The 20991-nt window shown below is 53.5% G+C and overlaps 2 protein-coding genes across 3 annotated transcripts in view; one reads left to right on the top strand and one right to left on the bottom strand.

Annotated features, from left to right (window-relative positions):
* SLC25A42 (solute carrier family 25, member 42) overlaps positions 1-5870 on the top strand; it is a 27947-nt gene extending 22077 nt beyond the window's left edge. The window contains exons 5-8 of the mRNA XM_008569723.1: positions 574-740; positions 1204-1320; positions 1865-2016; positions 3709-5870. Of these exons, the coding sequence (XP_008567945.1) occupies positions 574-740; positions 1204-1320; positions 1865-2016; positions 3709-4016 (744 nt within the window). The 3' untranslated portion in view covers positions 4017-5870. The remainder of the gene's footprint in view (positions 1-573; positions 741-1203; positions 1321-1864; positions 2017-3708) is intronic.
* A 5839-nt stretch (positions 5871-11709) lies between these two features.
* Positions 11710-20991, bottom strand: part of TMEM161A (transmembrane protein 161A) — a 10327-nt gene continuing 1045 nt past the window's right edge. Inside the window, exons 2-11 of one of the 2 annotated variants that reach the window (XM_008569724.1) lie at positions 20440-20520; positions 20058-20155; positions 19776-19932; positions 19250-19401; positions 14202-14262; positions 13945-14088; positions 13737-13850; positions 13418-13592; positions 13191-13287; positions 11710-12917 (exon numbers count right to left, since the gene is read on the bottom strand). In XM_008569724.1, coding sequence (XP_008567946.1) covers positions 12664-12917; positions 13191-13287; positions 13418-13592; positions 13737-13850; positions 13945-14088; positions 14202-14262; positions 19250-19401; positions 19776-19932; positions 20058-20155; positions 20440-20520 — 1333 coding nt within the window. In that variant the 3' untranslated portion in view covers positions 11710-12663. Of the gene's footprint in view, positions 12918-13190; positions 13288-13417; positions 13593-13736; positions 13851-13944; positions 14089-14201; positions 14263-19249; positions 19402-19775; positions 19933-20057; positions 20156-20328; positions 20404-20439; positions 20521-20991 lie in introns of those variants that run through there. The other variant, XM_008569725.1, reaches the window with a different exon arrangement.

Raw genomic sequence — 20991 nt, forward strand, 5'->3', positions numbered from 1 at the left:
AAGCCTCGGCGTTGCTCCCGCGCCTCGCTCAGCCAGTGAGCGGGAGCCGGTCTGTACGTGGGATCCGAACCCTCGGGCGGGAGCGCCGCCGCGCTTCCCAAGCGGCGCACTATCCAGTGCGCCACCGGGCCGGCCCCAGGATCCGAACTTTTGACCCTGGTGTTATCAACATCACACTCTACCCAACTGAACTAATTGGCCAGTCCAGGTGTTACCTTCTTAATAAAGAGAAAGATAAAGAATATGTTTAAAAGCTAAAGCTACACTATCAGACACCAATAAGAATACCCCTGTGCAGGGCTCTGAGCTCCCTTTGAAACCTCCAGTTCACGTGACAATTCCCAGGGTCAGTGGAATGGGGGGATGGGGATCCCAGTGGGCGAGCCACAGAACATGGGGGGAGGGGCGGAGCCGATCATGTCCAGGTTGGACAACACGAGGCAGGGCAGTCAGGTGGGTTGGGGGGGGCGCCCGGGCCCAGCCTCTGCATTTTAGGGGCGCTCTGCCGGCCGAGTGGGCGAGCAGGGAGGGCAGGCGGAGGCAGAGGGGCGCTGACTTCCCCCTGTCCCCCAGGAGGCATTCCGACTCCTTTACTTCACCTACCTCAACGAGGGCTTCTTAAGCCTGTGGCGCGGGAACTCGGCCACCATGGTGCGCGTGGTGCCCTACGCCGCCATCCAGTTCAGCGCCCACGAGGAGTACAAGCGCATCCTGGGTGCCTACTACGGTTTCCGCGGAGAGTAAGCCTCGCCACGCCCATCCTCCCATGCCACACCCTTGCCACGCCTTCCCGTGCCCTGCCCCATGCCATGCCACACCCCCCAGTGTCACGCCCTTCGCCCCGCCTCACCACACTCGTGTCCCGCCCGCTCCTGACCAAGGCCTCCCACTCAACTACATCACGTTGTCCTCCTGTCTTCAGAACTCCTCTCCTTTGCCCATTCGTTTACTTCTTCGATGTCCTCCCACCCAGAGCCTGAGACCCAGGGGGGCGGGCCGCTGTTTCTGCAGAGCTATAGGGAAGACACACGTCGTTCATCAGTTCATAGGAGGAGGAGGAAAGGGAATCTCAACATAATGCCCACCCCACAAGCCAGTTGGGCCCCATGTTCCTGGTCCCCCAGGCCGAGGTTTGTGGGTGCCCCAGGCTGGGCCTCTGCTCATCCACAGCCCCCTCACTTACCTTCTCCCCCGCCCGTTCAGGGCCCTGCCCCCTTGGCCTCGCCTCCTCGCCGGTGCACTGGCTGGAACGACAGCCGCATCGCTGACCTACCCCTTGGACCTGGTCAGAGCACGGATGGCCGTGACGCCGAAGGAGATGTGAGTACTACATAGGTGACACACTCCCAGCACCAGGAGTTCTGTGTGGCATCGGGTTCCCAGCTTGGAATACCTCCGTGGGGCCCCTGGGGTTTGGGTCTAGGCCTCTGTGTCCATCTCCAGTGGGAGGTGCCTTGAGAATCCGCCACCCCAACCCCACCTGGTACAGAGCAGGCCTGGTGTGCCTTCTGTAGCTGTTCCCGAAAGGCAGTAATGGGTTCTCTTACCATGGAGGTCAGTTTCTGCTGAGATCAAACAAAGGGTCTTCATCTTGAGTTGAGGACAGATGCATTAGAAATGTGAAGGAAAAAAAGACAGGAGCTGAGCCCACCAGAGTGATCCTTGTAGAAAAGGTGGAGTTTGGGCTTAAGCACACATTGGCCCTCTGATTCCAAAGCTTTTCCAGCGTGGTTATATTCCTCAAAGAGAGAAAGCTTCAACAACCAGACCCAGCCTATCGGCTGTGGAGGCCCGAGAGCCTCTGTGGCTCCTCCCTGCACGGGTAAGGCCCGCGGCCCACACACTCGGCCACTCTATCCTGCAGGTACAGCAACATCTTTCACGTTTTCATCCGCATCTCCCGAGAAGAGGGGCTGAAGACCCTCTACCACGGATTTACGCCTACTGTGCTAGGGGTCATTCCCTACGCTGGGCTCAGCTTCTTCACCTATGAGACCCTCAAGAGCCTGCACAGAGGTAAGGAGAGCCAGGAGCACTCCCCAGGGGCAACACGTCTGCCGGGGTCACACAGACCCTATATGACCTGGGTCTGATCTGGGTAGAGCGGGCTGGGGGCTCAGAGTCTGAATCAGGAGAACACACAGTGTATCCATCCGCCACTGAGGAACCTGGATGGGCAACCTTTAATGCCTAATTTTAAGAGCAACTTTGCAAAGTCCGTGTGTCACCCAGGGTGCTGGTGGCCACCTCACATTTGTGCACGCATAAGCACAAAGCATATGGGTAACACCGGACCGAAGGGATGTGCCCTCTCTCATTTCTGTAATTTTGAGAAAAACCTAAAAGTACAGAGAAGTATAGAAAATAACAACACTCAGACCTGCCACCCAGTGAGAATAGGCATTAACATTTTGCCGTATTTTCTCTCAGATGATTTTTGTTAAAGAAATAAAACGTTACAAGTAAAGTTGGGGTCCCGTGTCTCCCACCCCTGCCCCTCTCCCTCCCGAGGCCTATTTTTAGAAGTGTGGGCTGGATCCCTCCAGATGGTTAGAAATGCTTCGGTATGCATCTGTATGGAGCATAAGCAATACCTGTAATATTTCACAGTTATAAACAGTGCCCTAAATGGAGTCACCTCACCTGATAGCGCAGCTCCCACCAGCAGGTTTTTGGGGGTTTATTTTTTGGCTGGCTGGCAAGTAAGGGGATCTGAATCCACCACACTCTAACCGACTGAGCCAACTGGCCAGCCCCCAGCAGGTTTTGAGTCCATTCTGCAGCAGCTGCAGCTCTGTCCTGTCCTAGTGGCTGCACGGTGAGCCTCCCCCTCTTAGGGGACGTTTAGGCTATTTCCAGGTTTTCTGTGATCAGCCACATCTGGGAGCTGGGCTCCATAAGAGCCTGTAAGGCCCTGTTTTCAGTTTTTCTCTCTGCCTGTCGCTCTTCCTGGCGCCCTGTCCCCCCATTCTCAGCCCACCTCATCGTGTTTTTGCCAATATGGTAAGTATCCCTGTCTCGAAGTTTTTAATTCCTAGTTCTGAATTAACGACTATAGATGTTTAAGGAACCTCTGTCGATCAGTTGCTGCCCCTTCTTCCTCGTGCGCGCTCCCTGTGTCGGGATAGACCCCCCCAGACGGTGCAAGGTGTAGTTCAGGGTCATCCTGTGGAGAGGGACTCAGGCGCCTGGGGCTTTTTAATTTCTTTTCTAGAATGGAACTGATGTGAGTAGATGTGAGCAAGGTCTCGTTTTGGGTCTTAGGGCTTGGCTATGATTATTTGTGCTTTTCTGTCTTTTAAGAAACTTCTATTTTGGGCCGGCCCGTGGCTCACTCGGGAGAGTGCGGTGCTGACAACACCGAGGCCACGGGTTCGGATCCTACATAGGGATGGCCGGTTGGCTCACTTGGGAGAGTGTGGTGCTGACAACACCAAGTCAGGGGTTAAGATCCCCTTACCGGTCATCTTTAAAAAAGAAAGAAACTTCTATTTCTTAATTTTGATTAAAAAGGAATGACTGGGAGGTGAGGAAGTGGGTGTGCCCGTGCATGTGTGCGGAATCTTCTTATCCAGGTGTGCGCCCTCTTGCCTATGGGTGCAGGGTGCGTGCTCACGCCTGTGGGTGCATGTACGCGCTCTTATCTGGGTGCAGCGTGCACGCCCCCTCACGGCGCCCTCCTGGCCACCCACGCTCCTCACCCCGCAGAGTACAGCGGCCACCGGCAGCCCTACCCATTCGAGCGCATGATCTTCGGGGCCTGCGCTGGCCTCATCGGGCAGTCGGCCTCGTACCCGCTGGACGTGGTGCGGCGGCGCATGCAGACGGCCGGCGTCACGGGCCACCCGCACGCCTCCATCATGTGCACGCTGCGCACCATCGTGCGGGAGGAGGGCGCGGTGCGCGGCCTCTACAAGGGCCTGAGCATGAACTGGCTCAAGGGCCCCATCGCCGTGGGCATCAGCTTCACCACCTTCGACCTCATGCAGATCCTGCTGCGGCACCTACAGAGCTAGGGCCCCTGCGGGTCAGCTGCCCCAGGATGGTGGACCGGTGACGCCTTTGGTTTTCTGAGCCCATGGAACGAGGGTGCGTATGGTTCGACCCCGGGAGCCACGTCGGAGCGCTTTGTGAAGCAAGCAGGCAGGCCTGGGGGCCAGGGCTCGGAGCCCGCAGGTCTGAGGGTAACGCGGGCAGCGCTTGAAGTGCGTAGTTGGAACCAGTGGCCGGGGGCTCCCGAGGCTCTCCTCTTCCCTCCTCCCCAGGGGCTAGCGCTGTCTCCTGGAGGTGTTGCCCAAAAGGCCCCGAGTCAGGAGTGGTCGCCTCTGCCTCCTGGCGCTGTGTGTCCTCGGATATGCTGCTGATTCTAGTGACCCCATCCCCACTCGGCTTAGAGCCAGACTCCAGCTGTCCATTGTTCTGACTGTGTCGTGCCTGGCTCCGGACCCTATCCAGGATGGGAGGAGCCTCAAGCTCAGCTTCGGCTAAAAACGCAGCCCTCGCCCTCCCCACCCTGCCTGTCCTGCCTTCTCCGTAATTTCCTAGGTGATCGCTCCTCTGTCACCAGAGCCTCCTGCTCAGGAAGAGCCTTCTTCCGAGAGCATCACCCCCATCCCATACTCCGAGATCAGTGTGGGGGCCCCAGGAGCGGGTCTTCCCCTCTGTCGCCCACCCACCTGGTTTGCAACCTTCCCAGGAGGGTCACGCTGCCTCCGCGAAGCAGGGTTTGAAGCACAGACCATGACACCGAACTGCCTCCGGTTTGGGTCTGACTCCCCAACCCTGGGCATCTGCTGAAAACTGAGTGCCCAGGCCATCTCCTCTAGCCTGAAAGCTCCTGCCCTGCAGGCCACTGATCCTCTGCCCACTGTGGGCTCCGATGAATCCCTGGCTCCCATCTGAGCTGGTACTTGGTCGGGAAATGGAGCAAGAGGCTGTTTGATTTCCCTGAGCAGAGCACACAGAGGTGGTCGGTGGCCTTGACCTCCCAGAGTGGGAGCCCCCAGACAGTGAACAGCCTGGGGGTGGGATACATGGAGGAGTCAAGGTAGCCCGGGGAACCTGCAGCCAGCTGGTCTCTTGGAGAAGTCCCCTAGGGCCACCAGGTACCACAGGGACTCAGAAACACCTGCTTTCTAATGACATTGGGCTTTCTTGAGTTTTTGGTTTTATTTTCCAGCTTGTTTGTTTTCAACCCTGCGTCTGTCCACATCAATCCCCTAATGGGTCCAGTCTGGTTCCAGGACCAGGGTGGCCATGAGAGCTGGTTTTTGTAGCTGGCTCAGCAGCCACATCGCATGAACGGACCTGATCAGGCGTACATGCCCCAATTGCTTTAACAGTCCTGACTTCATTCCTTCCCTTGGTCCTGCCCTCTTTCTGTTCCTGCCTTGGACCTGTGGCCTTCCTGAGCTTGTCCCCCAGAGCCCAGGCAGCCTGCAATGGCTGTGAGGGGCTGTCCTGTTGGCTGAGCATCCCATCCCCTCTCCCAACCCTGCCCAGCACCTGGGAGAGACTCCACAGGGAGACTCCAGGTGAGCAAGGGCAGCAGGGGATTGGGGGGGTCCACCCCAAACGGATGGTTGGGGAGCTCCCTTCTTTGAGCCACAGGCTGGGCAGGAGAAGCAAGGGGCCAAAGGGTCCCCCAGGTCCTGCTGGGCCCAGTAAAGCAGCTCCCGGCCCCACCTCCACCTCTGCACACAGCTGACCTTGGGCGTCTGTGGTCACCCCTCTCCCCGCCGCCCGCTGGTGGCTGGTCCTGGTCTGGAGTTATATTTTGATGCCATGAAGACACTTTGTTTATATATGATGTTTATATATTTTAAAGATTTGTGCCAAGAGAGTATATTTAATAAAAATTTAAATTACTTCTCCTGCTTACCTCTCTACTTTGGCTCTGACCTCCCCCACCCTCCCACGAATTCCAAAACATGTTTGAAGTTATTTTGGCAAGTTTTTTGGGTTTTTTTTCCCTTTTTTTTGTCTTTTTTAGTGACCGGTAATGGGATCGCAACCCTCGGTGTCGTGCCCGTACTGCAACCAGCAACGGGACTGCAACCCTCGGTGTCGCGCCCACACCGTGCTCAACCAGTGAGCGGACTGGTCTCTATATGGGATCCGAACCCTCAGCGGGAGCGCCGCCGCGCTCCCAAGCGCCACACTCTACCGAGTGCGCCACCAGGCCGGCCCTAGGAGGTGGGAGGTGATTGGAGCCCTCAAGAATGGGATTTATACCCTTATAAAAGGGACCCCAGAGAGCTCCCCCATTCTTCTCCCACCACGGAAAAGACACCATTTATGAACCAGGAGGCAGGTCCTCATCAGATGCCAAGTCTGCCTGCTCCTTGATCTTGAACTTCCCAATCTTCAGAACTGTGAGCAATAAATTTTTGTTGTTTATAAGCCACCTACTCTATGATAGGTTTGTTATAGCAGGCCAAACAAAGACATTTGTTCACCAAGTACTTTCTGAAACAGATATTTTGGTATGTGCCCCGGGTGTTCGTTGTGCTGGTGTGCCTGTGGCATGAGTTACTAGGAATGATATTGCTGGGTCAAAGATCAAGGAATAAATTAACACCGTGGCTGATGCTGCCAGTACCCCACCCCAAGCCCAAGCTTCATGGTCCCCACCAAACACTGTAAGCACTTGTCATCCAGCCTAGGGGCTTCCCCACAGGCACACAACCCAGCAGCCCAGGAGCAGCCCTCAGCCAATGACTGTGGAGAGTTGGAAGATAAATAGCCCAGCCTGTGCCCCAGGGTGGGGCTGCTCTGAGATGATACGGCTCCCCTCAGGTTCCCAGGGGGACTGAGCCCTGTGCCCACAGTGTCACCTGCTCATTGGCACCCCCTGCTGGGCACCTTCCCTCCTTAGCTCAAGTCCCCACCTCCCAACTGGGGCTTCCTGGGGTCACCGCCTGGAGAAACCACCAGCCCTGAGTCCTCATGTTAGGGTCATCTTTTGGGGGAATCTATCCAAAAAGGAACAGAAACGCCAGATACTCTTACAAAGAGATCCTGGAGAAACCACCAGCCCTGAGTCCTCATGTTAGGGTCATCTTTTGGGGGAATCTATCCAAAAAGGAACAGAAACGCCAGATACTCTTACAAAGAGATCTTTCAGTTTACAACACATATGCACCAGCTTTTTTTTTTTTTTTTTCTTTTAATGGCTGGCTTGTGTAGGGATCCGAATACTTGACCTTGGTGTTACAATCACCAGCCTTTTTGATCTTTGCGCATCTGACAGGAAAAAAATGCTGTCTCAACCCTAACCTGGTTGGCTGATTTTCTCGCCAGCCTCTCTTAGAGCTCTTTCCTTGTTAGAACAGCTAACTTTCTCATGTTCTTCATGATTTTTCACTCCCGAACAGCTGGGTGTTTGGGTGACTGTTGCCAGCTTTTTGCAACAGAAATAACAGTGTGATTGTTGCCCGTGGTCCTGGCTCCTCTACACAAGGGTGAGATTCTCCCTGGGGTGTGTCCATAAGGGACCTTCGGCTAAGGGGTCACCTCCGTGAGACCCTGCCAAAGCACTCCCCAGAGTGTTCCTGCCGACAGAGTTGCCCACTGCAGCATGCAGGGTTTATGCTGCACCCTGGCTCACCCCCGGTGGCCTCCGACTTTCTCATCTTCTCCTGCTGGGGGTGTGACGTGGTATCTCATTGCAGTTTCAGGTCGCATCTTTCCATGACCTCTAGCCAGGCAGGGCATCTATTCCTGATTGTTGGCATTTATTTTCTTCCCTCCTCTTAGTCATCGTGCATGTTGCAACCCAAACACCAGTCCCAGCAGGAGAGGCGGGAGCTGGATCAGAACGTGAACAGGGATGTCGTGGGCGTGCCGTGTTGCGCCCTAGTGAGCGGGAGTGGCACAATGGGTTGGGGAGATGCCGGCTGCTTCAGACTGATCCCTGAGAGCTCCCGTGTGCGATGTGCCTTGTCCCCTCTGCCAAGGGGCCAGTTGGGTTTCCTAGACATGTTTCTACCCTGCACGGCCTTCTTCAGGATGCTGTCCTTGGTGGGCGACACTGCTCTTTCTCTTGCTGAGGAAATCTTGGAAAACAGCGCCCTGGGGCTGACGGGAGGCGGGGAGATGCACCGGCTGCAGCTCCTGAGTCTGGCAGTGGGGAGCCATGGCAGGTGTTTGAGCAGGGGAGGGACTGAAAGAGGTGAAGTTGCAGGTGGGAGGTCAGGGAGAGAGTTGAGCTGGGGTCTGGGCAAGAGGAAGGATGCAGAGTCTGTGGGCTGAGAAGGTACAGAGGACTCTGGCTGAACACTGAGGCCAAGAGCCCATCGGGGCTTGCCGGGCACCTCAGCTCCATGCAACCCAGCCCCTCTCCACTGTGGTTGCTCTCTCTGCCATGTGTGTGACTGGCTCTCTTTAATACTTTATCAGATCATTGTATGTTATCCATGGAGTTCTTGGGTGTCCAGATCTTGACTCTATATTCCTGGTGAACTGGCCCTTCTCTAACTGAGTTGTGACCCTCTTTGTAACTGATATCACTTTTGATCTCCCCTGGCTTTGTTCCAGCAGCATCTTGTGGCATGAGCTCTGGAATTTTCTCTCAGGAAAATTCCTTGGGCTTCCCTGAGGGAGACAGCCCCACAAGGGGTCTCAGATCGGGACAGAAACTCTCCCAAAGCCTCCCTCTGGCTGCTGGGCACAGTCTTGAGCAGGGGACGGGCCACAGCCTGGACGAGCAGCCATGTGGGAGTGGTGGGTGAGGGGCCAAGATGCTCAGGTTCAAGGAGGGGGGTTGGTTTCGAAGATTGAGCTGGCAGGTTGCCCAGTGTGCTGGATGTGAGGAGTCAGAGAAAGCGGGGTCAAGGTGACCCCAAGTTGTAGTGGATCAGGAAGGATGGAGCTGGTGTGACCGAGGGGGGGGAGGGGAGGGGACCAGCAGGAGCAGTCAGTGGGGGGTGGGGGGGTGACCAGGCAGTGACAGGCAGAGGGGACAGTGGGGACAGGAAGGCACAGTCCCAGGGCCTGATGCTGCCACCTGGAGGGAGAGGAGCCCCGAGGACTGACTTGGATTGCACAAGGTCAAGGCCCCAGGGACCTTAAGAAGACACAGGGCTGCATTTTAGATTTAGTTGCTGATTGGTGCCGCCTTCTCTTCGTCCTGTTCTTCTGTGCTCACTTCTCTTAAGCCGGAGGTTGTATTTGTTTGTTTTGGTTTTTCTTTTTTATTCTTTTTTTCTTTTTCTTTCAGCTGGTTTGGAAACAGTATTTTGTTTCTTCTAATGCAGGGTTTCCCAGCCTTGGTACTGTTGACATCTGGGGCCAGAGTGTTCTCTGGGGTGGGGGCGTCCTGGGGACAGTAGGCTGTTGAGCAGCATCCCTGGCCACCAGTTACCAGGAACAACCCTCTCCCCATGGTGGTGACCAACAAAAATGTCTTTAGATGTGGACATATGTCTCTTTGGAGTGGAATAACCCCCTCAAGTAAGAAGTTTCCCCCAAAAAGCATGTGTTGGAAGCTTAATCCCCAGAGCAACAGTATGGGAGGGGGCTCCTAGTGGCAGGACTCCACCCTCACGTGTAGATTAAGCCTCTCTGGCTGGCTCTCACCCTTCCATCTTACTTCATGTCATGATGCGGCAAGCAGGCCCTTGCTAGGTGCAGGCACCATGCTCTTGGACTTGCCAGCCTCCAGAACCATGAGCCTAATAAATTTCTGTTCTTTGTAAATTACCCAGTCTCCAGTATTGCTTTTTTTGTGGTGGCTGACCCACACAGGGATCTGAACCTGCGACCTTGGTGTTACAAGGCTGCACTCTAACCAACTGACTTAACTGGCCAACCCCTCCAGTATTATTACAGCAGAAAATAAGCACCTAAGACAGGTAGTTACAATTCACATGTTAACAAAACTTAAAATATTTATCCACCCTGAATGCAAGGACCTCCCCCACCTCTTCCATCTTTACTATTTTTTTCTGAGTGTGGTTCCATCTGATTTTGGACTGATCTCACTCTTACACTGCTTTTTTTTTTTAAATTGTTGAATGTGTCATAAAAAGAAGAGGCTGTAAAATGTCTATGTGATTTAATGAACCACAGTGAGCGCCTGTGACCATCACTGTTTCTTCCTGCCTTAGTGGTCCCCTGGGTACCCCACTCCCCACAACATACCTCCTATGCCCAGCATTTGTGTCAATCACTCCCTTGCTTTTCTCTATGACGTTCCCACCTTCATATGTGTCCGTAAACAATATGGTATTGATCACCAAGCACAGAAAGCTCACACAGCCCTGGCTGAGCAAGGAAGAGCCAGGTGGTCTGAGGCACCAGTGGCAGGAGGGGCTGTGGCCAGTGGGCTCAGAGCCCTGCCAGATTTCAGCTGATGTGGAGTTCCCGGTGAGTCCTGAGGTGCCTGGGGACAGTGCAGGTTCTGCAGAGCTGGGAAGCAATTCTCCACCACTAGGTGTGGCCTGTTCTGTCCTCTCTGGGAGTTGGTACAATCTTCTTCGTTCTGGAACTTCCCAGAGACATATCTCAGGATGGGGCTCTTGTCACCCAGCATCAGCCACCTGGAACTTTCTGGACCTGGGGAATTCCCTTGCACTGTTCCATGGAATGTCTCCCTCTGTTTCTTTGAATCCCTCCCTCCAGAACTCTCATTAGCTAGAAGGTTCCTCTTCTGGACCAGTCCTCTGATTTGCTTTTTGTCCTTTTTTGTTTCCCATATCTTCTTTTTTTTCCCCTTACCATCCTTTATTCCTTTTTGTTCCTTTTTATTCTTTTTTTCTTTTTAGTCTTTTTCTGGTTCCTTTGTATTCTTTTTCATCTTTCTGAAAGATTGCAACAACATTGTCTTCCATCTGCTTTTAATTTCCAAGAGCTCAAAAAGAAAACAAAAAATGGTTCTTCACATGTTCATTTTTAGTAGTGGTCTGTTATTGTTTCATGGATAAAGTCTCTTCTGTCTGAGAACATTCTGGGATATTTCTTCTTCCTGTAGAGTTGGCTTCCCTGATGCTTTTTTGTTTTTTACACTGGATGTTTCCTCAGATTCCTAGAGATCCCACCACCCCCCCCACCGCACCCCATCTGCTGATGACTAAGGATGGAGACTGAGACAAGCAGGATGGACGACCAAGGGTGTGTTGGGGGGATGCAGGGACTCAAAGCTACAGCAGTGGCTAATGGGGTGCTGGTGTCTTTAGGTCTTTCTTCTTGGGCCAGATGGATTCCCCAGGAGTCTCACGCCTGGAACACTCTGTAAGCTAGTGGGGGAGTGTGGCTGCTGGCTCTCTGTTCAGCCTTCAGTTTATGCAGTCACCTAATTCCCTTCGCACCATACCTGCCCCCCCCAGCCTCACTTCCCTCCTGTGGTGTCCAGTGGCATCATGGGGGACCCAGCACCTGAGAACTCTCCAAACAGCTTCCACCTGGCAGCCTGTGTCCCACTCCCACTCCCACCCTCAGCCCAGCCCCGCAGGTCCTGGCATTGTCAAAGAGCCCAGAAGGCCATACAGATAAACTGGGCTGTTCCCTGAGCTTAGACTTCAATGTCCATGAGCCTGGTAGTCATCTGGCTCCTCCCCAGATTCCTAGTTTCCAGAATGTTCTGCTTTTACTGGGTAAAATTTTGAGAAGGATCAAAATCAGATGCATGCTTCTAGTTCATCGTAACACAGAGGGCATGAACCCTATTTTTGATATACTTTTCACTTTCATCCACATAACAGAAATGCAGAGTTTGAAACATGAGAGCCACTCAGAGGCCTTGGGCTCCCATCCTGGTGACGGAAGTGGCTGTGACTCATCTGTTTTATTCTTAACATTTTACATATACAGAAAAGTTACATAATCCACCTGTATGTTATGACACACATGTGCACACACACCAGTGTCTCACCTCACCGTCAGAGCAACAGGACATTCCAGGGTGCTTGACAGCCCCACGTCTATTCCCCGCGGTCCCCGTGGCCTCAATGTGCCCATCTGCCTGCAGGTGACCTTTATAGGAAGGCAGTCACCTGTGCACGTGGGGCTGACGGCCACGGCACCACCGGCTCACCTCCCTCCCATTTCTCTCCTGTGATTCTTTTCCCTTCTGGTTTTCTCCCTGCTCTTCCTCATGGTGCTCACCTCTCCGGTCCTCCCTCCCTCCACCCACCTTTCCTCTCAGCTATGACTCCCCCTCCATTTCTGATCTCCTCCAGCTCTTCCTCAGGACTCTTGAATTTCTTCTCACCCTTCTCTCCTCTCTACTTCAGGCGTTTGCTTACCGCCTCAGTCCCGCTCTGCTCTCCAGGCCTCCAGGGCCACCCCCTGCACCCAGGCGGTGCCACACATTCAGGAAGCCACTACCCTGCAGCACTCACCTTCCAAACCACTCAGATGCCGTTTGTAAAAATCGGCCTGCTCTTTTATTTGTCCAGAAGAGCAGCCCTTGCTCAAACCCAGTACTAGCACGTCACTTCAGTGACATTGGCTGTGGGACCCTCCCTGCCGCAGGGCCCAGGGGAGAGTTTTGAGGCAGAAACGCGGGATCCAAGGGGGGCCACGGCTCAGGCACTGCAGTGAACGGGACGGTGAGGAGCACCAGCCCCATCTTGCTGGAACTCTGGGCACACACCAAGGGAGAAGCCCATGTCCTGCTGGCCCAGGACCATCCTTCGGGGCCCCAGCAGAGTCTGCAACCACCTAGGAGCCGGCCAAGTGCTGGTGGAAGTAGAGGCCAAAGAGGCTGGAGAGCAGCTGGCAGGCGGCTGTCCACCAGATGAGGGAAGACAGGACTCCGCGGAGGAAGAGAGGCGTGAGCAGGCTGCCCAGGGCCCCGGCGATCTGGGCTGCTGTCTGCTGGACCTCGTCCTCCCCGGGGCCGATGGGGACAGTGCTGGCTGAGGACAAGGCCGGGGACAGTACCGGGGCTGGGCCCAGGCCCCAAGAGTAACCGCCTTCAAGTAGAGAAGGTTGGAGGCAGATATGAGTGGAGGCACAGGAGGGGTCGGCCTCTCCGGCCCCATCTTGGCAAACACTCCCAGCCCCTGGCCCGGGCTCCACCTCCTGCCTCACCCTGCCCAGGTACCACCCCTGCCCAGGCTCCACCTCTTTCCCAGGCTCCACCTCCTGCCCCTGCTCCTCCCCCTGCCCAGGCTCCTCCTCTTGCCCGGGCTCCTCCTCCACCGCATCTTCCGGCGGGTCCCTGTCCCCACCACGCAGCCTCTCACCCAACGACTTGAGCAGCAGCGTGCAGTTGAGGGTGAGGATGAGCGGCGTCAGGTACTGCAGACTCACCACCGTCACGTAGCAGTAGACCCGGACCACCTGGTGGGCGGGTGGCAGTGGTGGCTGCAGCGGGCCTTCCAGGTTGGCGGTGAACTCACGCCCGAGAGACAGGGAGGCCCGGCCGCCCGCAGCCCCGGGTTCCCTCCCCGCCCGAGGCATCCGTCCGTACCCGCCGCTGGATCTCACGGGCCTCGATGCGGCCGGCCTCCCGCTGCAGCTGCTCCACGCGGGCCTTGGCCAGGCACAGGTAGGCCTGCAGGTGGGGCCGGGTCACCGCCAGCCGCAGCAGACACAGCGCCACCAGCACCCAGAGGCGCACTGAGTCGAAGGCCGAGTCCGACAGCCTGCGCCAAGGGGGGCGGGGACGAGAGGGCTAATGAGGCCGCCCCGCCCCCCAGGATCTTCCCCGGACCCTCCCTGAGCCTCAGAGACTGGAGTACACAGAGGGGGCCCCAGCTGCCCTCCCCCCAGCCCCACCCAGTACGCACAGGGAGAAGGGTGTGCCCCCAGAGGGTGCCTGCTGCAGGAAGTCCCGTGCAATGGGCTTCGTCCAGAGCCACAGGATGAACAGGGGAGAGAGGAAGCTGGTGTGCAGGAGGAACCTGGAAGGGGTGGTGGCGAGGACAGGGAGGAGTGACGCGTGAAAATCCTATCTTGGCTCCCAACTCCCCCCACCCACCGGGTAGTCCACATAACTGCAGCATGGGCCGGTCCTCTGACATGATCAGTGCGTCGCGATGGGTCTGGGCCATCCGCAGGCCAGGGAAGGTGAGGAATGTACCCAATATGGAGCCCACCACTGCCAGCCCCACGCGAGTGGCCAGCTTGACCACAGGGAGCCTGGGGAGAACAGCAAGTCAAAGAGGCCCCACAGCCAGTCAGAACCGTGCCTGTGACACCCTGGGAGGCCCCCAGCCTGCCCCCTGCCCCTGATCCCCAGCCCCAGGACTCACGCCCAGTCCCAGCCCTGCTTCTTCAGAAGTGGCTCCAAGTTCTGGGTCATGCTGGCCAGGCCTGGGGAAGATAAGGAGAGGACAGAGTACAGTGGATTCCCAGGGTCTCTAATTCCATTCTGCACGCTCCCGGACTTCCTCTTGGTCCTCAAGTAGTAGGAATGCATCAGTGATGGTCAAGCCCTGTGCCAGGCACCGACAACTTTGTGCTGCAGTTCTGCAGGGCTCTCTTCAAGAAACAGAAGAACGCACCAGGCAGACATTCCTCATTGGGCTGGGGACATGGGGTGAGTCTGCTGAGTTCGAGCTTCCTGGACTATTCCAGGAATCTGGGGTTGGGGTTGGGGGAGATGAAGGGCTCCTGCAGGAGAAAACCAAAGTATTCCTGGGGGAAAGAGTCCTCAGTTCAGGCTCCAAGATTTTCCACAGATTAAGAGCAAATAAATATGACCTCACAACAAAAAGCGCCAAACCTCAAGGAAACAAACCACCATAAAGGAGAGTGAGCAGAAAAAAAAAACAAAATATGTTTCGAACCCAAGGACTTCAGAAATTGGTGTTATCAGTTATGTGTGAAATAATCAAGGAAATAAAGTTGGAGTCATAGAACAGGGGACATGAGACTACCTTCAGATGATTGGGCAGATTTTCTTTTTTTTTCTTTTAAAAGATGACTGGTAAGGGGATCTTAACCCTTGACTTGGTGTTGTCAGCACCATGCTCTCCCAGTGAGCCAACCAGCCATCCCTATATGGGATCTGAACCTGTGGCCTTGGTGTTAACAGCACCACACTCTCCCGAGTGAGCCACAGGCTGGGCTTTGATTGGGCAGATTTTCAAATGAACTAAATTAAGCTCTCTCTGTCTCTCTCTCCTTTTTGGGGGGCAGCTGGCTGGTACAAGGATTGAACCCTGGACCTTGGTGTTATTAGCACCGTGCTCTACAGATCAACAAGAAAGAAACAAAACGACAGACAGCCCGACACAAGCTTTACAGTACTGGATTAGGCAAGGATTTCTTGTCTGCAACTTCATCAGCACAGGCAACAAAAGGAAAAATAGACAAATTGGACTTTGTGAAAATTAAACACTTTTGTGGATCGAAAGACGCTGTCAGGGCTGGCGGCTTAGTTCAGTCAGCTAGAGGACAGTGTTGATAACACCCAGGTCTAAGGGTTCAGATCCCCGCACCGGCCAGCTGCCAAATTAAATACATACATACATAAATGACATTATCAGAGTAAAAAGGCAAACTACATAATGGGAGAAAATATTTGCAAATCATATATCTTATAAAGGATTAATATCAAGAATATATAGAAGACTCCTGAGTCAACAATTAAAAAAAAAAAAAAAAAGAAAAGAAAACCTGACTAAAAAACGGGCAAAGAACTTGAATAGACATTTTTCCAGAGAAGACGTATAAACAGCTAGCAAGCACAGGATAAGATGCTCAACATTTCTATCATTAGGGAAATGCAAATCAAAAGCACAGTGAGATACCACCTCACACCCACTAGGATGCCTACTATCCTAGAGAAGAAAGAAGGAAAAAGAAAAAAAAGAAACAAAGAAAGAAAACAGGTGTTGGCGAGGAAGTGGAGAAATTGGAGACTTTGCGCACCGCTGGTGAGGATGTGAAACGGTGCAGCTGCTGTGGAAAACAGTCTGGCAGCTCCTCAAAAAATTAAAACTAGAATTACTGTATAATCCAGCAATTCCACTTCCGGGTACATACCCAGAAGAACTGAAAGCAGGGTCGCAGAGAGATATTTGTACATCCATGTTCATAGCAGTGTTATTCACAATAGCCAAAAGGTGGAAGCAGCCTGCCTGAATAAACACAATGCGGTAGAGCCATACAATGGAATATTATTCAGACTTAAAAGTGAAATTCTAACACCTGTTCATGGATGAACCTTGAGGACATTATGCTCAATGACAGAAGCCAGACTCAAAAANGTGTTATTCACAATAGCCAAAAGGTGGAAGCAGCCTGCCTGAATAAACACAATGCGGTAGATCCATACAATGGAATATTATTCAGACTTAAAAGTGAAATTCTATCACCTGTTCATGGATGAACCTTGAGGACATTATGCTCAATGACAGAAGCCAGACTCAAAAAGACAAATGCTGTATGGCTCCCTTATATGAGGTTCCTAGAGCCGTTAGAGTCACACAGACAGAAAGTAGAATGGTGGTCACCAGGGGCTGGGGAGGGGCATGGGGAGTCAGTGTTTAATGGGGACAGAGTTTCAGTTTGGGAAGATGAGAAAGTTCTGGGGATGGATGGGGTGATGGTTGCACAATAGTGTGAATGTACTCAGTGCCGCTGAACTGTACATTTACAAATGGTTAAGAAGGTGGATTTTATGTTTTTCCTATTACAATTAAAAAAAAAAAAAACTAAAGGGAAAAAAAGACATACAGCCTAAAAGAAAAATGGGCTACCATATGAACAGGCACTTCACAGAAGAGGAAACGTGAATCGTGAATAAATGGGAAAAGGTTCTCAGCTTCCCTGGTCATCAGAGAAATGCATGTTAAGGCCACAGAAGGCATCGGTCCACACCGCAGGTGCTAGCATGGTGAAAATCCAGCACTGTCCGTTGATCTTTTTTTTTTTTTTAAAAGATGACCAGTAAGGGGATCTTAACCCTTGACTTGGTGTTGTCAGCACCACGCTCAGCCAGTGAGCGAACCGGCCATCCCTATATAGGATCTGAACCCGTGGCCCCAGTGTTCTCAGCACCGCACTCTCCCGAGTGAGCCACAGGCCGGCCCATGAACCCACTTTCTGTCCCTGTGGATTGGCCTGTTCTGGACATTTCACGTAAATGGAATCACACACTGTGTGTATTTCAATACATGCATATTTTGTATAACGACCCAATCAGAATAGTCAGCATGTCTACCACTTAAACATTTATCATCTCTTTGTGGTTAAAACATTCAATATCTGCTTTTCTGGCTATCTATCTTGAGGTACACAGTACAATATCATTAGCTATTGTCACCCTAGGGCGCCAGAACGATCTTGACTCATTTAAACCTTACTGCTCCCATGAGAGACTGGTGCAGCTACCACCCATCTAGTTATTATTCAAGAGGTAGGTTCGCAGGTGCTCATAATATTATTTTGCTTTATAATTTGCATACACACGTTCTTTTGTACAGATCGAACATTATTTGATTTTAAAAAATGGAAAGGCAGGGAGAATTGGAGAAGGTAAAACTCAAGGAGTCAGTAGGGCCACCTGGGCCAACGTGAGGATTTTTGTCTTTCTCCTAAGACCAGTCTGGTGCCAGGCAGAGAGGTAATGTGATCCAAATTATGTTTTTATTTTTTTAAAAGATGACCGGTAAGGGGATCTTAACCCTTGACTTGGTGTTGTCAGCACCACACTCAGCCAGTGAGCGAACCGGCCATCCCTATATGGGATCCGAACCCGGGGCCTTGGTGTTATCAGCATCACACTCTCCCGAGTGAGCCACGGGCCGGTCCCCAAATTATGTTTTTAAAAGATCATTCAAGAAATAAAGTCAATCCCAACACAGGGCAATAATTAATATTTGAGGTGATGGATATGTTGATTAACCTGATTTGATCATTACACACTGTATACATGTACCGAAATATCACACAGTACCCCATAAGTATGTACAATTATTATGTGTCAATTAAATTTTTTTAAAAGAAAAGAAATAAAGTCAAATGATAAACAGTAAAGTGAGAAAAAATATTTGCAACTCCTATCGCACACAAAAGCTAGTTTCCTTAATATATAACGAGTTCCTGGGCCGGCCCGGTGGTGCACTGGAGAGTGCACCGCTTGGGAGTGCGGCAGCGCTCCCGTGGAGGGTTCGGATCCCATGTGGAGACCGGTTCCCGCTCACTGGCTGAGCGCGGTGTGGGCGCAACACCGAGGGTTGCGATCCCATTACCGGTCAGTAAAAAAAGACAAAAAGGGGGGGAAAAAAAAATATATATATATATATACATACATACATACATAACAAGTTCCTATAAATCAATAAAAGAGCCAACAACCAGGTTAAAAAAAAAACAACTGGCCAAAATAAATGGACAGACCCTTTCAGAAAGGGAAATAAAACTGGCTCTTCAAGATGTGAAAAGACGGGCCGAGCCCATGGTGCACTCGGGAGAGTGCAGCGCTGGGAGCGCAGCAGCGCTCCCGCCACGGGTTCGGGTCCTATATAGGGATGACTGTTTTACCCATCAGACCACCCAAGACTTAAAAGTCTGAGGAAATGCATTGGAGAGTACGTTGGGGAAGAGACACACACATAAACCTTCTCCTGAAGGGCAACTTGCAACAGTGTCAAAACTACAAATGTACTTTCTTGCACAGGGACACAAGCACAAGGTTATTCCTGTACAACACTGTTCTGCAACAACGTGGTTTTGAGCAACAATGTTTCATAGTAAAAGACCTAGACGTCCATAAATAGGGGCCTGGTTAAATAATCATAGAACATCCATAAAATGAAATACTAAGTAGCCATTATGAAAAAAAGACACTGTATGTAGTGACAAGGGACAACCTCCAATATTTATTGTTTTCAAGGGAAAAAGTTCAGGCGTAGAGATGTATTTTGTGTGAATAAGAAAAGCGGCACCCTGGGTTTCCTCTGGGGAGGAGGACCATTAAGGAGGGTGATTTTTCACTCTATACACTCTTGTACTTTATGAATTTTATACCATTTACCAGATTAAGTTAGAATAGGTAAGTATTAAACACGGCAGCTGCTGGGTAGGGGACAGACTGGAGCAGAACAGAAGAGCTATAGGCACAGGCGTCCACCAGAGACAGTGAGAGGGGAAATGTCCTGTCATCCTCAACGCCCAATGGGGGGCCCAGGGAGGCAAGCACCTGAGGCTCAGGAGCCACCACAGTCCACATGGAGACTGCTGGGCCCCAGAAGCACTCTCCTTCACCTACTGCGTGCCAGACGAACACGCCCTGGTCAGCTTACATGAGGGAGTGATGGAGGCGGTGTCCCTATGCCAGGCCTGCACCCACCTGGCTCCAGGCCCAGCTCAAGGGTGTCCTCCGGCACCACCTGCACCAGCATGGCCAGCAGCAGGAACAGGAAGGCGAAGGTGAGGCAGACGGAGCGCTCACCCCCCTCCTCAGCGCTGAAGTACAGCCGAGTCACCATCAGGAACACCTTGCTGGGGGACGGAGCTAAGGAGGCCTGGGGAGCAGGTGCCCCTGCCCTGGTGATTCGCTTTGACAGAGAGAATGTGGTGGAAGGGACAGGGATGGGAGTGGGCTGACTCCGGGCAAGCCATCCCCTCTGCTTCCAGCCCCTCTTGCTTCCTAGTGTTTCTGCCACCACCAGAGGACAAGACCACGTGGCGCAGTGATGAACCTATCCAGCTGAGCGCAGCCCAGACTGCCCACTACAGAGCCAGTGGCTGCGCTGTGCCACTGAGTTTGGGGGAGATTAGTGGCACGGAAGGCTATAACTGACACAGCAGTTTGAGGGGACAGAAGCTTGGGTGCTGCCCCCACACGCCCACCCAGGGACCAGGGAGAAGGATACATGGAGAAAGCCACAGTGAGCAGGCACCAGCACACGGCGATGTTGGTCTCCTTGGCAGGACCCAGCACATAGTAGTAGCCCTCGGTGAAGAGGTACACGCCAGCCGAGTACACGGCAAAGTCCACAAACCACTGGTACTCCAGGAAGAAGCGCAGGACTGCGGGGAGCCCACGGCTCAGCCCTGGGACGCCCACTGAGGACGCTCTGCCTCCCAACCCTCATGAGGGTGTGGTGACCCGTGGCCGAGGGAGGGGAGTTTGGGGACCGGGACTGGGCTGTTACCGAGGGCATCCACAGCCGTGAGGGGACAGGTCTCCAGCTGGAATGGGGTGTCTCGGGGCACTGACAACAGCTTCTCCTCACTAAAGCCATTGGCCCACCTGGAGGTATGGGGACAAAGTAGGGGTCAGTTGAGAGCCACACCCCACCCGGGGCCTGGGAGGATCTGCCACACCTCGGCAGGGGCCGGGCTGGCTGGCCCAGAGCAAAGCGCCATGAAACCTTCGATGCTAACTTGATGGAGACCATCTCCTCAGACTGGGGACTGATTCACCTGTGCCCAGAGCCGCACCGGGAGAGTGGGGTGCAGGCCCTGGACCTGCAGCCTGGAGCTCCCGGCAGGAGCCGCTCGCCTGGGGCGGGCCGGCCTCACTCACTCACTCACCGCTCCTTCCTGCCTCTCGGCCGCGGCTTCCCCGCCAGAGCCCGCAGCGCCTCCTCCGAGGGGTGCTTGTATCGGAACAGACTGAGGACAAAGACAGCAGTCAGGAAAGCTGCAGCATGGGGGACGGAGAAGTGAGCCCCAAGTCCGGGGGCTGAAGGTGGAGGGAAGGCCGGGTCGGGGCGGGGCCAGGGGACGGCCAGGGAAGTGGGGGTGGAGGTGGGATGGGGTGGCCGCAGTAAGGGGCAATTCTGGGGAAACGGTGGAGCCAACAAATCCAGGCCGTCCTGGACACCCCTGAATCTGCTGGCTAGCTCCCCTGGGGAAGTAGGCTAAGGAGAGAATTGTTTCCACCAGATTCTGAGAAAGTCAGAAACACACACAGGAACAAAAATCAGAGCGGGGAGGGGGCTGTGGGGGCACAGATCTCTAGCGACAGCAGGGGTGGACAGGAAGCCAGGAGTGGGGGGCATGGGGAGTGTGGCGGTGGTATCTCGGGTGTGTACGTCTGTCAGAACGGATCCAACGGTGCACTTCAACTACATTTCTTTTTTT

The sequence above is a fragment of the Galeopterus variegatus genome, unplaced genomic scaffold, assembly GCF_000696425.1.
Source record: "Galeopterus variegatus unplaced genomic scaffold, G_variegatus-3.0.2 Scaffold526, whole genome shotgun sequence".
Lineage (NCBI taxonomy): Eukaryota > Metazoa > Chordata > Mammalia > Dermoptera > Cynocephalidae > Galeopterus > Galeopterus variegatus.